Source organism: Halictus rubicundus, chromosome 9 (genome assembly GCF_050948215.1).
Source record: "Halictus rubicundus isolate RS-2024b chromosome 9, iyHalRubi1_principal, whole genome shotgun sequence".
Lineage (NCBI taxonomy): Eukaryota > Metazoa > Arthropoda > Insecta > Hymenoptera > Halictidae > Halictus > Halictus rubicundus.
In genome coordinates this window covers 6252213-6268267 of record NC_135157.1, presented here as the reverse complement: position 1 = coordinate 6268267, position 16055 = coordinate 6252213, and the positions used below count along the sequence as shown (strand labels likewise).

At 38.3% G+C, this 16055-nt stretch overlaps 1 protein-coding gene across 2 annotated transcripts in view; it reads left to right on the top strand.

Moving 5' to 3' along the window:
• Positions 1-16055, top strand: part of Calpc (calpain C) — a 66963-nt gene that overhangs the window by 40556 nt on the left and 10352 nt on the right. For both annotated transcript variants that reach the window (XM_076793335.1, XM_076793336.1), the window contains one exon: positions 4745-5027. In XM_076793335.1, the coding sequence (XP_076649450.1) occupies positions 4745-5027 (283 nt within the window). The remainder of the gene's footprint in view (positions 1-4744; positions 5028-16055) is intronic.

Below are 16055 nucleotides of genomic sequence, written 5' to 3'. Positions count from 1 at the left end.
AAGCAGATAAACGAGGTTTAAATGCCCGTTTCACCGTACACGTGCAAACATAAATGCACGTAAGGAAATTAGCTGATTGTAATTCTATCCGCAGCTTGGCTTAATTGATTTCGAACAATTTCGCTGTCAGAACAGGCAACGTACAAATAACAGAACATAGGGTATCCTGCTATCTAATTTACCATCGAAGTAGTAACCGCCCTCGATAGTTTTCATTCACAATGGTATAATCACACAGGAAACAAGTAGCGAAATAGGCCACATTAAGTGCGCACCTTGCAAAGAGAAATTTTCACCGGAAGCGCCAATTAATCCTTTAATTACAATTTCAAATAATGTTTCGGAATCATAGTCGAACAATCTGACAAATGTGGACGTTCGTTTTTCCTCGTTCATTCTGGTAATCGAGGCACCTTTTTCCGCTCTACAAGCGTTGGCACACATGTTTAACATCTGATGGGGAAAAAAAAGAATCAAGGCGTAACGCGACCGTGGTAACAATGATTTCGTTTTGTGATTAACGAGTGTAAAAGACAGTTCCGGAGAATCCATTAATGCGGAAACAACGGTTACGCGATCGTTACATGTTGCAATTAAAATTTATAATCCGCTGCGACGACATTATCTTTCGCTTTGTATGCATGTTTGAAGGAAACACAGATTAATACGACATTGATTTGAAATCACTTTCGCGATTAGCAAATTGAACCCATGCTACAGCGGTTGCTTGACGGCTCAAGGTTCAATGAATCGTGACTGTCTGTTTATAAGAAACTTCTGTACGGTCCTGTGAACCCTTCGGAACCGTTATTGCACAACTGTGTTTGCAGTTCTTGACACAGTTGTCAACGTGAAAATCGAGAGAATTGTACGTGCTCTTTCGATAAATATTTGCGTAAGGATGTGGTAGAAACCATGTGCTCGTTATATTACTGTTCTTTAGGTTGTGAAGAAATTAGATTTTAAGTAATATTTTATGAGAATAGAAAGGTGTCGGATTAAAAGCATACTTTGATGGTTGTTTTCAGTCTAATTGGTTTGTGTTTAACGTTATCATTAAACAGCTACTTTTCAACATGTGGAGAGGAAAATATAATGGAAGAAAACTTGCAATTCATCTATGGAAATATCATTTCATATTTCACATAATTCTACCATTGCTGTGTCACAGTGATAATTATAGATACCTTTCATCTTCGAGAACTTGTGTTTGATTGAATACACGTTTTCCACACTATGTTAACAAATATTTTACCTAAATCTAAATAGTTGAACTTAAGCATTTAAATGTAATAAAAACTACACAGTCGATCTTTTTGAAGAAGAAAAATTTTCTGTATCAATTAAAAGGAACAGGGTCCACATAAATATTTCACTGTTTCTTTAATAATTTTAACAAATTGAAACTACACTTCTATTATTTTCACTCTTTCGCTACCTTAAATTGCTTCTATCCAGTTTTGTCACAAATGCATAAAATACGCAGTTACCATTATTTTGTTAAAAAAAATTTATCCTCCATCATTTCAGTATACAAGGTAAAGAGATCTGTATTTTATAAAAATAGAGAAAAATTTAAAAAAAAAATAAAGATGAAGGCAGAGTGTATAAAAGAGTGTATGAGTGTATTTTGAAGGCATTCATTACTATGGTGGCTGCCATGAAAAGTGATATGCTGCGGGAATCGTGCAATAATTTGAATAATAATAAAGATAATTGCATAAAAATTACACCGTGTCATCTTGAAATATAGGCGAACATGTATACAAAGTTGTAAAACACTCCATTAACCTAAGAATCATTTTTGATCTGAGAAATTGTCTAAAATTGATGGCTCAAAATGGGAATACCCCTTAATCAATTTCGTTAATAATCGGTTCGCTTAACGATCCTATAATTTTGTTCGTCGGTGTATTTACCTCTGGTTTCTGCAATGAAGTCGTACGGTATTCTAATAGGATGAATCGGCGATTAGACCTTCGAAAACGAAAGTGAAATGAGCTGGCTGAACGACGCGGACGCGACGAACGGCCCGCCGTCTCTTTTCGATCCCAGAAAATGTTCTCACGGTGTTACGACACACGGAGCGAAGATTACGAATCTGTTTCACCTCTGAAGTTCATCGACGGGAAAGGAAGAATCGCGGTTGAGACTATTCCATAATTTATCGAACAATTTCCGCAGCTTCTTCGCTGCGTTTTATTCATAGATTCGCACGTTCTCGTTGATCCTGCTGCAAACTCCGTTCGCGCGTTGTTACCTAACATTCGGCGGTGTTTAATTATCCCCGGGAGAGACGCGCAAAATTCAATCCATTAACCTGTAAACGCGCGCGTTTAATAAAAATATACGACCTCGAAATTCTCGATCGTAATGGGTAATAATCGAACTTTATAAATAACCCGCGGTCCTCTTTGAGCCGAGATAATGAAAAAAGAACGCGGCTCGGGGTTCGGCGGTTGCTGCAATCGACGGATGAAAATATTATCACGAGCCGGGGCGTGTATTAATTTCGCTCGGTGAATCAACGTCGTTCGGTAAATCGGCGTTAATGCAACGTCGATCGATCATTTCGCGTCTCGCGTAATTGCGGCTCGGATTAAATTGTGTCTCTATTCAAACGGACTGCGTCGATCCACTTTCACTATACCGACGGGAGAGACCCGGTTTTACACCGCAAAGATTACCGATGAGTTAACCGGTCGGAGTGTCCAGTTCGCGCGGGTAAACAAATACGTTTCCACGTGGACAAACCTGTCCGTCTGACCGGGGCAGGTTAAATAACACCGTGGACTATAGTGACCGACGCGTTTCATGTCGCGTAAATGGCTCCTTCGTCTACGGACAAGTGTCTTCCGACACTTTTTCTTTTTAATTAGAAACGAGGTCCACGCGTTTTCTAATTCATCTATCCTTATCTATTATCTATATTATTTGACACCCGTTCAGAAAAGCGATAAGTTTTTATTTTATCCCGGTTTGTTGAAATTATGCTGGAAAACTGTTATAAAGATCAGTAGCCCTGTTATTTTGTTAAAACGTCCAATTATTTGGCCTACTTTTTAACGCGTGCCATACCATATTTAACATTTTAACCCTTAGCACTCGAGTGGTGACTCTGAAGCACCACTAGAAATTGTTGTGGCATTATTTCAAAGAAATTACAAAAAATATTACAAAATATTGGTTACATTACAAAATTTTTATTTAATAGATAGCTAAACATTTAAATATTACATGTGGAAATCGGATCAGTTTCGTATGAATAAAATGAAAATATTCTAAGACGGAAGAAAAATGTAGTTTTAGAATGAAAATAGCGCCGAGTGCAAAGGGTTAATTGTCGGAAGGACAAAAAAAGGGAAAGACCGAACTCACTCTGTTTGTGCCCGAACTCATTTGACCTGTATTACTATATTAGATCTCATTAAATGTACTATGCTTACTGCATAGTATGGCGTTACATATTTACTGTGTTACATTGTGTAATAAGTTCGTTCAACGATATAAGCGCTTCAAAAGGCACCGTTTCGAACAGTTTTCCCGAAATTACAGTGTAAACGTCGGCGGTTCGGCCATTATAATGCATTTTTTAGTAACAGAGGCAGTAATTAATGGCGAACGTTCCCTCGTATTCGCGTAATTAATGGTGCGAATACATAATTCAATTAACGCGCGCGGCTCACAATATAGTTCGTTGATGCTTATCACTTTCATGCATAAGCCATCAGGGTCGTTTACAAACGAGAAAATTCAGTTTCTAACCTTTCTGATTTATGAATCACGCGATTCGCCGCCCATCTCATTGTCCACAGCTTTATGATTTACACATAGTGCTTCATTTCTATTCAGTAAAAGTTCAGAGATTCGTCAGATTAGGCTGCGGGAACACTTTAAGAAATGTTGCATTCGAACAATTACACGGGGACCTGAAATAATGCGCTGTTTGTAACTCTACTTTACATCTGAAATTAAAACATCTGTAACTGGAACGGTAGTTGCAATAGCTTACGTTACGTACAGTATTTAGAGCAAAGCCTCCCGATTTTTGAGAGTTATAGACCGGAAATCGTGGGAAGCTATCATTTCCCAAATTTAATCAATTTCGATGAAATTTTCTACAAATTAATTCGTACATGAAAAATAAGCCAATTTCATGTTCCTCTTCTCTCAATAATCGTTCGACTGATAGAGTTGAAATTTTATTTGCTTTTGCTGCCAAGGGTACGACACATCTTAGCCAAAGATTTTTTCGAAATTGGGCATACAACCTAATTGGCAGCTTCTACTAGCCTGAAGGTAAGAGTGCAAAACAGTCCACACATTTTCAGGGTTGTATAATTTTTTTGTTACGTATTTCGAGACTCTTTTCGACTAAAACACACATCTATGATAATACTATTTCGCTTTAAGAACTTGAAGTGATACCTGCAGCAGATTCTGAGAGACAGTGACATGAAAATGACTTATTTTTTACGTCCACTCCCTTTGACCATTCTATGGCAGCCATAACTAGAGCTATTTAAATTTTTACATACCTAACAATTCTTTCTTACATATTTTTCAATCCTTTTCTTTGAGGTCGATCTCCTTCTTGGACTCAGTATAAATAGTTAATAATTTCAACTGACTGTAGAAAAACTGAAATTTCGATGGAACATTTCGGTACAAATGGCTGCCGTCCGAGGGTTAGAGGGTGTCTGAGTTAGGTGAGTGAAACTGTATGCTTCGTTTTGAAATTCAGGCGACAAGTGGCTGGTGTCCTGCTTGGGCGTTCTACACCTGAGCAAAGGACTGTTCTACCGGGTGGTACCAGCTGACCAAGGATTCGGGAACAGTGGAGAACCACCAGGATCACCGACTGCCGAATACGCCGGCGTGTTTCGATTCCGATTATGGTGGTGCGGCGCGTGGGTCGAAGTTCTCGTCGACGACCGGCTACCGGCGATTCACGGCCGGCTTGCTTTCGTGCAGAGCCGTCATAGTGATCAATTCTGGCCGGCTCTTCTGGAGAAAGCGTACGCCAAGTGAGTATCGGAGTCAGCGGACAAGTGCATACCTTCTTATTTGAGCCACTCGCTTGCCAAATCGATTAACTCCACAAAATAAAAGTAGAGAAAATTGATGAAATAGCATTTCATATTGCGCAACACGTTGGTTGTAAGTACATTTTTCGTTAAACAAATTCAAGTTTTCCATGGAAAATCCTCGACAAGGACATTTGTTCGGAATGTAAAATGTTAAACATAAATGAATTGCTTTGAAGTGTCGACAAATTAGAATGGTGGTTAATCGACTTGGTCTGTGAACGGCTCATTTGTCATGAGTGCTCGTCACATGAGTGCTACGAGACCCTTCTCGCCCTTAAAAAAATCTTTGGCGAACTTTTTATTAACCCTTAAGTAAAATTTTCTATAAATTTTCTCGGATACGTTCAAGCGTGTAATTTAGAACTAAATAATCAAAATGTTCTGAAGAAGTTGCACTCGATACATTTCTAATTATCGTACGATACAGTATCGAAAGTGCACCAGTACACCGGTTAAGGGATGAGCTATTTTAGAATCCATTGAATGTGAAAATATTTTGAAAAAGTTTTTCTACAACAGTATCACAAATATTGTTTATCAGTATAGTGAAAGCATAGACAACATTAACATATTTGTAATGAAAGCTGAAAATAGTTCCGTAAAAATAAATAGTACAACAGTAACACACATCTGATGAATATAGTAAAATCTGATATCTCGTTCTAATCTTAATTCCTATCCAATTTGCTGAAACTGTGCAGAAGAATTAACATTGCAAAATTAGACACGAGTGTTTATCAACATTTGTTGAATAATATACATGAATATACACCGATGTTATGACACCAAGAAACGCGAACTCCTTCACTGCTGAGCGATCAATTAGCCAGCCTCTAGCACATAGGATTCCGCGTGGGCGTGGAAGCCGATTGCGATCGAGGTTCATCGATCGATCTCGGTAAGGTCGATCTTCATGCTAACGCACCATGAACGTCCACCTGGCGAACGCCTACGCCACCCACCGGAACTTACAAGATCGACCGAAGGTGGCTTTAAAGTCATTCAGATACGTGTATTCGCATCCAACCCGTCCCACGATCCTCCGATCGCGTAACAAATTCGAAACTCTCCGATGACTCCACGTTTCCATGTTTTTCGCATATTTTTAGAGCTGGGTCGCCGTATTCGGATACAGAAAAACCTCGATTTGTCGCGGGACAAACAGACTGGATCGAGAAATCTGAAAAAAAGTTACTGGTTATGTATTTTGTATGTAGAGTAGGTTCTATATGCACATGCATGCTACTTTACAATATTCCAGACCCTCATTCCGTTTGTCAAGATGTTTCACAAACTACAATGCATTCAACTATACAATTACCATATATTTTTTTTATATTTAAAAAATTAACGTCGCATCGAAGTCTGGGTAATTAACACTCGGTAGACGACCGCTGTTGATGATTGTATAAATGGCAATGTTTGGTTCCATTTAGCCAGTTGTTTATCGCTTTTCGTGAATATATTTTTAATGGCGCTTTATCTACATCTGTGGATCTGCTTATTGCTCTTTCAATTGAACCTTAATTGAAACGAATCAGGAACTGAGTAAATAAGTGATGCCTTCGAAATGCTGGGTCAAAATGGACCCGTGCGCAGCCATCCAAGTTTTAAGTGTAGAGATGTGACATTGTGTGTCACTGTATGTACAATACGTGCATATGTTGAATATATTTGACCCTGCGATTCAAACAAGTAGTGAATGCTGTGTAAAGAAGATTATTAATGTGTATGGGATGGAACTCTGAATTTATTTCGAACTGACAATATTACGAAAATCGATTTTTGACCACTGTCAGATCGTTTCGTCTCACTGTGCGTAGGGTCGCATTTCCCTCGCTCTCCAGTTGTCCCAGCATCGGTTCACGAAATAAAAATCTCGAAAAAATCCTGCGCGATCCTAGCCGGTCGGTGGCGGACCGGTAGGTCATTCAAGGCCGTAGCGTACGTCACTGTTATCGGCGGTAAAGAGTTAGGAGGTAGCCTCGCGTGCCGCGAATCCATAAAAACCGTGTAAAAGTTGGCTGATCGTTATCGGTGATCCCGACGGTCTTTTGTCTCCGATGGAGTCGCGAGGTCGTCTTCCTCTTCGAGGCCGTCACGTTGCAGTCGTTTCGAGAGCAACGTCCAGCTGGCCGCGGGACTTATATTCCTCCGACGGCAAAGAAACGACGGAGCCGGGCAGGGACGCGAGCAAGAAGCGGATAACGAGGTGAAGGAGAGAAGAAGGAAGGAGGAACGGTCATCAGCGGAAAGATTAAGAGGAGGAGCAAGGACCTCCGGCAAAACCGGTCATCGCGCAGTTCGTTCATCCGCGTAAACGCGTCCTCCGCCACGGGAAAAACGATCGCGACCATTACTCGCGCGCTTAAGGGGGTATTCTCGCTTTTCATTTTCCAAAAATCGATTCCTCTTTGGCACTTTCTTCAACACAGTCCGTGGGTCGCATACGACCCGCGCTAAACTTTCCGTTCAGGCCATAAGGCATTTTCGATATTAGGTGGCAGAGAACCGTGTTGAACCATGTTGCGACCAAGACTCCGTAGATTCGCGATAAGGTAGAGTGACCACGTTATCGACAAAAATAGGCGAAAAATGGTTTTACTTGACTCAACTTTTCGTCCTTATGTCAGAATATTTTTCGCTGGGAAAGGACTCATTCAAAAGAGGAAGGTTCAATCTAGCGAGCGCTGATCATGAGCTGACGAGATTATGCGGATATTTGGTAATATAAGCGTTGGAAGTAGGCTAAAAATTGACGATGTGCATGCCGTGGAATCCGAACATTTTTACGCCATTGGATGAGTTTTCTGGATGAAATCGAGAGCAGCGCTCGCTAGAAAATATCTCCAGCTACAAATTGAGCTATATTTTGTCTTGATTCTCTGTGAAATAAAGCCAAAAACTCGAAGCACGTTTCTGGCGTCAGAATTCATAATATCGATAATACAGAGCAAAAAATGTGACAAGTTTAGTCACAAACTTAAGACCCGTCGGATCAAGACCAAGACGAATCGGAAGTCTATGTTTGAAGGCTGTGAACGGAAATTATACTGCAGTTACCAACCTGTTGACTCTGCAAAAATCACGTGACTACCGTTGGCTGTTAAGACATGCATTTTTGCTTTGTTCTGTATCTTAAACACACCCTTTTTACTTAGTAATTATTACTTTTACTATACACTGGCACCTCGATAACTCAAACTTGATGGGAAGGGAGAGAGAGAGCCAGAGGATTCTAACCAGAATTTTCAAATACAGACATTTTTTATAGTCTTTTGAATCGCAATGCGTATATGGAGTTTTTTTTTTTTAATAACAAACGTAAAATATTATTTTACTCGGGATACAATGTATGTGACTTACACCACTACGATCCTCAGCCCGCCATATATGCATTTATATCGAGCATTGCAGCCGCAGCGTTGCGAATTGAACTGGTCGTATGACTAGAACGGGTTAAGAATCCGCTCTGTAGATATAGTGTAGATACGGCTCTTAGATCCAGTATAGACATAGCTAAGATAGTTCTTGTCCCCCCACGATATGACGTCCGGGCTAATTTAGCGCGATCGCGAGTCGCTCGATTACACGTCGCTTCGTTACCGATGGTATCTATCTACTCACCGTTACCGGCGTGTCTATGTTTTCATTAAAAGCTTCTCTCGGCCAGCGAGCCGTACACCTGACACTATCGACGTTGTTAAAATAAATGGCGAACCATAGGAACACCGGTTTGATAGCCACGCGTGGTTAATGCCCCACGCTTCTTCTTTGACGTGCAATCATTAATACGATTTATGAACAGCGACTTCGGTGATCACTGTTGCATAAGCAGGATTTTCTCGGTGCATGCAAATGTGTCATTTGGAACGAGAAAGTTTGAGCCAGCGAATCCTTTTCTATTCGTTACACTTCGAGCCTCTTTGTTTCAGTCTGCCCCTTAAGATTTCTGTGTCCTTAATAATATCTCGAAGAACATTTGTATTTGTTGTATGCATACAGTCGCTCGCGTATTCGGACACTTTTAAAAGAACCATAACTCTTTTAAGACTGAACCATACGACTTGGAATTTCTTTTTAATGTTAGGACTATTAGTTTACTGTGTGGAGAGAAAAAGAAATTTTGAGAAAATTGCAATTGGTCTGAATTGCGGAGAAAATTCTAATAGTTGGTTTCTACAACTTTTTTATGTTGATGTATATTGAAAATTTTTAAAATCCGTTTTGTAGATCTGTATTAAGTATATACATTCTGAACTTTTCATCAAAATCTGTCAACATTGCAATGACCTATACACAGATGAAGATGGTGAAAATGACAGTTTTCACGTTTTTTGGTAACTCTAATAAATAGGCTGCAGATTTTTGTGCAAAATAAAAGTTACCTTAATTGCAAGGTACAGGAGGTATTTACATAGGCATCGACTTCTTTTCTCAATAATTTTAATCAGTTCTAAATTCAAACCTAACCTAGAACTGACCAAATAATACTAATAATATTATAATAATAATACTAATAATATAATAATACTAATAATACCAATAATATAATACTGACAAAATAATACTAATAATATAATACTGACAAAATAATACCAATATTATAAAACTTAATTTTGGAGTCGCCAAAAATCTTTTTGTGAAACATGTTTTTAATATCAATTATTGTTTACATATTTTTTAACCCATTGCTGAAGCAAAACAAAAACCACGATACAGGTGCTTCTATGTTGGTACACGTGGTTAATAATCTTGAATAGTTTCAAGAATATTATGCGGCAGTAAAACGCATTAGCTGGAGACTTTAATGCCTGGTTGGAAGTATTCTCGGAACACTTAGAATGGCTCGTATTCCCAATCTTATTAAAACTTTTAATCGACAACACTTGTAAAATAAAACAGCTTGTCAGCTATGTAATTATAAGATCTACGAAGTCTGGTTTTATATTTAAAAATCAAGAAACTTTTGGCATACTTCCTGTCGACGTCGTAGATTCAAGTTTTACCTGTTCCTCTAAACACGTTTAACATTCTCTTAGGCTACGGGAACACATATATACACAATTCAAAATGAAAGATCGGAACGTCCTCTGAACTTTCTCAATTAAACAATCTCTCTGACAAATGGTGTGCTTCTTTTTCAGTAATTGAAACCCAGAAAATCCTCGTGTTCACTCGAACGTGACATGTACCCTTATTTAACGATCGAGAACGCAGTCCATTATAATTTCGTCATCGAACACGCACTTCTTGCGTCACAATGGCCAACGTATGCATAACGAGGAATCATTGTAGCTGCGCCTCGACTTGTTGGGGGAAAGCAGAACGAGCTGTAATAGCGACTAGACTATAATTTCCGTTGGAAAAGTATACAAACGTGAAATAATCGACGCGTTGTTCCATGCGACAGTGACACAGCCATCATCCCCCATTATTGAACATAGACCCGATTGCTAGGGTCATTATAAAAATTGAAATGACTGCGACACACGCGTTGAAAACGTTGACTTACTATCAGATCATCCATTTAGATGATCCTGAAACGAATAAATCTTTATTTGGTTCCAGTTTCTTGCAATTGTTGCAACAATTTTTGTCTTGCATAAAGATCTGCAGACTAAATTTAACAGTTTAAAAATAATTTTAATGTAAGCAATTTAATGTAGTAATTTTAAAAACTGTCTTTGCCACACGCTTGCACTCAAAGTGGGTTTTCCATGTACGTCCACAATATTTTTAATTATTAGTGACACTAAAACATTTTTTAATTTTTTCTAATTGGAAAATATCGTTCTGAATACTTCGAATGTATATGTGAGATTGATGAGAAGATTTTTTAAATAGTACAGGGAGAAATTTGTACAAAAAACGTAAACAATAATACACACATGTATACATATGAAGTGCGTTAATAAAATTGTCATTACCTTAGAATAACAAGGACATTTGTGAAGACTATAAAGAATTTATATTTAGATACTAAATAAATGTAAAGACACTGATATTCACACGTGGATTTGTACTTTGATAACAGCGCTTTGTTAATTATATTTACGAGAGTGTAAATGCCTTTATTTATATGCATATAATATAGTAAAGTTCAATCTAATTAGAAATTGGATGTCATTCAAGATTAGATCATCATTACACAAGTGAAATCTAAATGTAACGAGCAACATAGACGAAACTTCTCGCCCACCGTTTTAGTCATTCAATTTTGTAATGAGTTACGGGAATGAAAATCTGTTCCCACTTTATTAAAATTTAATACTTTAATACACGTCTTGAAAGGGAAATTAAGGCAAAAAGTTAAGTGGTTATTTTCCAAATGGGAAAGTATAAAGTTTTGTAGAAATCATTATAGCGCATTGAAAAAGTAGCTTTATGAGCATTCCATGTGAAGAGCTATATGGTCTAAAACATGAATATAATGATGACAAAAAGCGTGAGTACATATAATTGGCACAGATATAAACTTGCTACTAGCGCTGCTATTAAATGGTTTAATTGAAGCAAAGCGTATAAACAGGATAGTAATCAGTTGATTAACAATATATTTGTAAGTTGACAGACGTGAGAGTTCAAAATAATTTAAAATGAAGTGAATATTGTTCGATATACGCTGAAATTGAAAACGTTCTTTTAAAACCTGGTTATTATTTTATTTTCCATTTTAAATTGCACGACAGCAAAACCGTATTGGAAATAATGTAACATTTCTTTCAACTCGCTAAAATTCATAAGAAAAAAGAAATTAATGTCTGCGTGGCTCCGGTGTCTTGCAACGAACGCAATTTTTGTTTCGCACGAAAATCCGCAGTGTACTGATAACGAAGTAGCATCAAACTTTCGAGATATGTTATCTAGAGAAGAGAGCACGAAATCAGAAAAACGTGTGCCGCACATTTTCGGCCGATTTCTTTATGCAGAATCTTCTCCCCTTTGTTATGCCGCGCATTGCGGTCAAATAATTACGGTTCGACGAAGTCCGAGATCGTTTTCTAATTAGCCCGTTTCACCGCGCGCATCCGCTGAAAAACGAGATAATGCAACTTACGTTTGCCCACGCGCAGCTCGTACGCGGCAACGATTACATCGGTCAACAGCATCGGCAAAGGAATCGAGGTCAGGATTCATTAATAATTGATCGCGCGTTGCTGTCCCCCGATGACTTCCGTTCGACGCGGAATGCGCGATAGCGTCGATTAAGTAGTATCCTACCGGACACGAAGAAACGTCCACTGCGAAAAATCGATTGCGCGCCAGACATTTCACACGCCGCGAAAGCAACTATTGGGTTGATGAAAAAATAATTGCGATTGTTATTCTTCAACTTTAAAGATCCAGTGGATGCAAAAAGTATTCGAACACCAAATACCTGATTCTCGAAAAATTGCCTACATATAAACTATGATAATTACGTAAAGAATTATCGTACGACGATAAAGTGCCCCACAACCAAATTGAATTTGCAACAGGTCATTCGATAGCTTATTCAAAGAAAATACTTTGTACCAATTTTCTACCTTATTTCCATCATTTGAAAAAAATCAGGCATATTTTAGCTATTAGAATGCACATCTCTGAATTTTTTCAGAATGTTTAGCTTCGAAACCGAATTTTAAAAAACAAAAATTATTTTGAAATGACAATTTCTTGTGGAAGTTATGAGATACTAACTTTATATTTTTAAAAATTCAGTATCTCGTTATGATTGTTAACATATTATTTTTTTCAGATTTTCCAAAGTGGGAGCACATAGTTTAAAAAATCAAAAACCGATATTTTTTACCTTTTCCATGCCGGTTGCAACAATTGCAATACAATAAACCTGTAGACTTTAGTAGCAGGTATTTCTGGATCATAAAAGTTTTCTGACGTTTGCATTCTAAAACCGGACATTTCATATGCAACGTGCCTCTACTCTACTAATTGCCCGATGTCACACACAAGCAGAAAATAGTCCTCTAACCTTCGTCTATTTTTTATTCCCAGATTGATACTGGTTAATACCGAAACCGCAGTTAATAATAAACAGTGGCATCGCGTGGCGCCTACAATTGTAATTCACTGGCAGTGACTAGGAGCACAAATAAAACTTATTTTTACATTACATGCTTCTTTGAACGAAAACAGCTCCATTGGATCAGTAACCAAGCGATTACATAACTTTAGAACGTGATTTTTTATAGGAAATACTTACTATACGTAGGAAGACGGTGTATATAGGAAGACACTTTAATGTTAGTTAACGGCTAGCTTCTTCGCTTCGGAAGATGAAAATTGATAGACTGTCTTCTTTAAGGAGAACGACTTCATCCTAAGAGAAAGTACTGATCTCTTTTCGAACAGGTTTGCGCATATTCTTCATCCGTTGAATTTACTAACTACAGTAAATTTGCTAATAATCATAGTCTAGTTAATTTGGTAATCATAATGTTCTAAAATGTAAACTTCCAAGCTAAAGTCTAAAACAATGACTATTCTTTTAATTATCTTCGTTCTTGTGGATGTTACCTGAATTTGTTTCAAGCAATATCCTACCATGAAAAGTCATTATTATTAACAATAAAAATCAATCACAAATCAATATATTACCGACACGGTATACAATCGATCAGAAAAATATTTGAACACTTTTCCGATTCACGAAGCATTGTCAATATTTGAACTGACAATTTTATTTAAAAAAAAATGGTACAATGATAAATTCGGAGTCTTGTTTTTTGGTCGAATCGTCTATAAAAGCATGAAAAAAATTTTTTCTCAATGAATTTATTACCAGAATCTACGATTTTTTGGGGGTGTTTTATAGAACAAGAATGGAGAACAAATTACTCCAAAGATGGCAGTACACCATTCATTCAAAGCTCACTAAATCGACTTGAAAAAATCGTGCCTCAAGTTTTAAGCACTAAGGAGAAGCTTCAAACTTGAAATCTGTGGTGGTTTCAGTCACGAGAAAAACTTTTCAATGTTTCTATATAGGTTTCAATTTGCAACAAGCTTCAAAACGAGTCCACAATCATATGGTTATTCTGTTTTCTTTAACAGAATTATCACAGATTAAATATCGGCAATTTCTCGAGAATTTTACGCACGAGGTTAACAAATTTAAAAATGAAAATACTCTAGTGAACGCAGTGAGAAATTAACGACTAAGGAAATTGCCCGAGCAAATTGCTTCATACTTTTGCTGCTTACTATGTAGATGAAGTGGCAATGAAAGTGTGAATGGTAAAAAATTCGCGATTGTGTGGCGATCAATTCGCGCTACGACGGGAAGTTGAAATCTATACGTTCGTCCACGGTAAACATCAATTTTCACTGCGTGCCACGTCATTGGATACTGCAATTTCCGAGTACAACCGCAGTTTTAGCGATAATTGCACGGCAGTGGAGGTACGTAATTGAAGGTCCTGGAGAGCCATCCTCCACGGAGTCCTTGCGCTCGTCCTCCGAACGCAAAGCAAACAGAGAACCCGTTCGACGCGGTCTATTCGACAACAAAATTTTATGCGATCGACGAAATCCGTTTCCGTTCAAAAAAGGGTCGCCGCAACGACACGCGACACCTTTTACTCGGATTATCGTTCAAACGTTAACGATCTCCGGTGCATTGCTTAAGCGATTACCGAGCGTGTCTAACGACGTCTTTTTCTTTACGTGGTCAAACGAGTTTCCGTGAAACTCGCGACATTATCTCGCGTTTATCGTCGCTTAATCTCGATCCTCCTTGTTACGTCGATCCGGAAAATCTTTTTAAGAGCGGCCGATAATGCTCGATAATCTACGGCCTGGAGGACGACATACCTAATAACGGCCATCTTGATAAATCTCTGTCTATTATGTGGTCGGCAGACGATGTCACAGTCCGATACGAACATATTCTTTAAGCTTCAGAGGATTGGAAAGCCAGTTTATTGGTAATATTAGAAAATTAGGAAATTTTTTTTTCCATTAAACACCGGAAGGACAACTAGAGTTTTCTTTCGATATAAAACGACGATTTTTTCTCACAACAATCGCACATATCACATAACTCTCGGCCCACTTAAGAACAATGTCAAGCCGAATAGCAATTCAGTGTTTACTCGATGTATGTCCAAAACACGGGTCTGGCCACAGACATATATCGACCAGAAGACACTATTCTTTAATCCACACCTCTAGAGAGTATACCACAGGGTATACCCCGCGGCAGTGGGGAAAGTTCTGGGACTTTTATCGGCTAGGCATTTGGGACATATATACAGTAAACACTATACTTTCATCCACAATATGTCGAAAGAAAACTGTATAGCGGCTCCAGTCTTGGCAACAAATTTGTATAAATCGTAGAATATTCTTTTTAACTTGTGTATACAATGGTACGTTTTTACAACTAACAAAAGACTTTGTTAGTTACCTCGGTTTTGAAGCTCAAAAATTTACCCTGGCGTCTGAGCCGTCCATTTATTGTTATGTTCAACAGTTTTGAAAATATTTAATGAAACCTGTCATTCGTCTACAATGCTCATCTATAAATCAATTGTTGGCCGCAATAAAATAGTACATGACCAATATTCTTTCGAATACTGCTTCGCACCGAGAGTACATTAATAATTGTCACTTGGCTGACATCCCCTACGACTGGCAGTGAAGATTAATCCCGTCGCAAGGATTCTAAACAACTTCGAAACAAGGTTGACATTCCACTTTGAGAAATCGTGAAGAAAACAGTGGGAATCCCCCGCCGGTAATGTACTCAGGATGATAAAGCGCGATAACTTTCGTGACGACGATATATTAGTATTCCGCTCGGTCTGGTTTAATGTTCTCCAAGATGGCGTCCGTAAGATGGCACACTTCTTCCCGCGGTTAGAGGATCGTCCGTTGATCGACCTTTCCTCTTTCACGATAACCCCGTCGCCGTGGATCCCCATCGATCTAGAACGTTTGGGGCTAGCCCGTATTAATCCA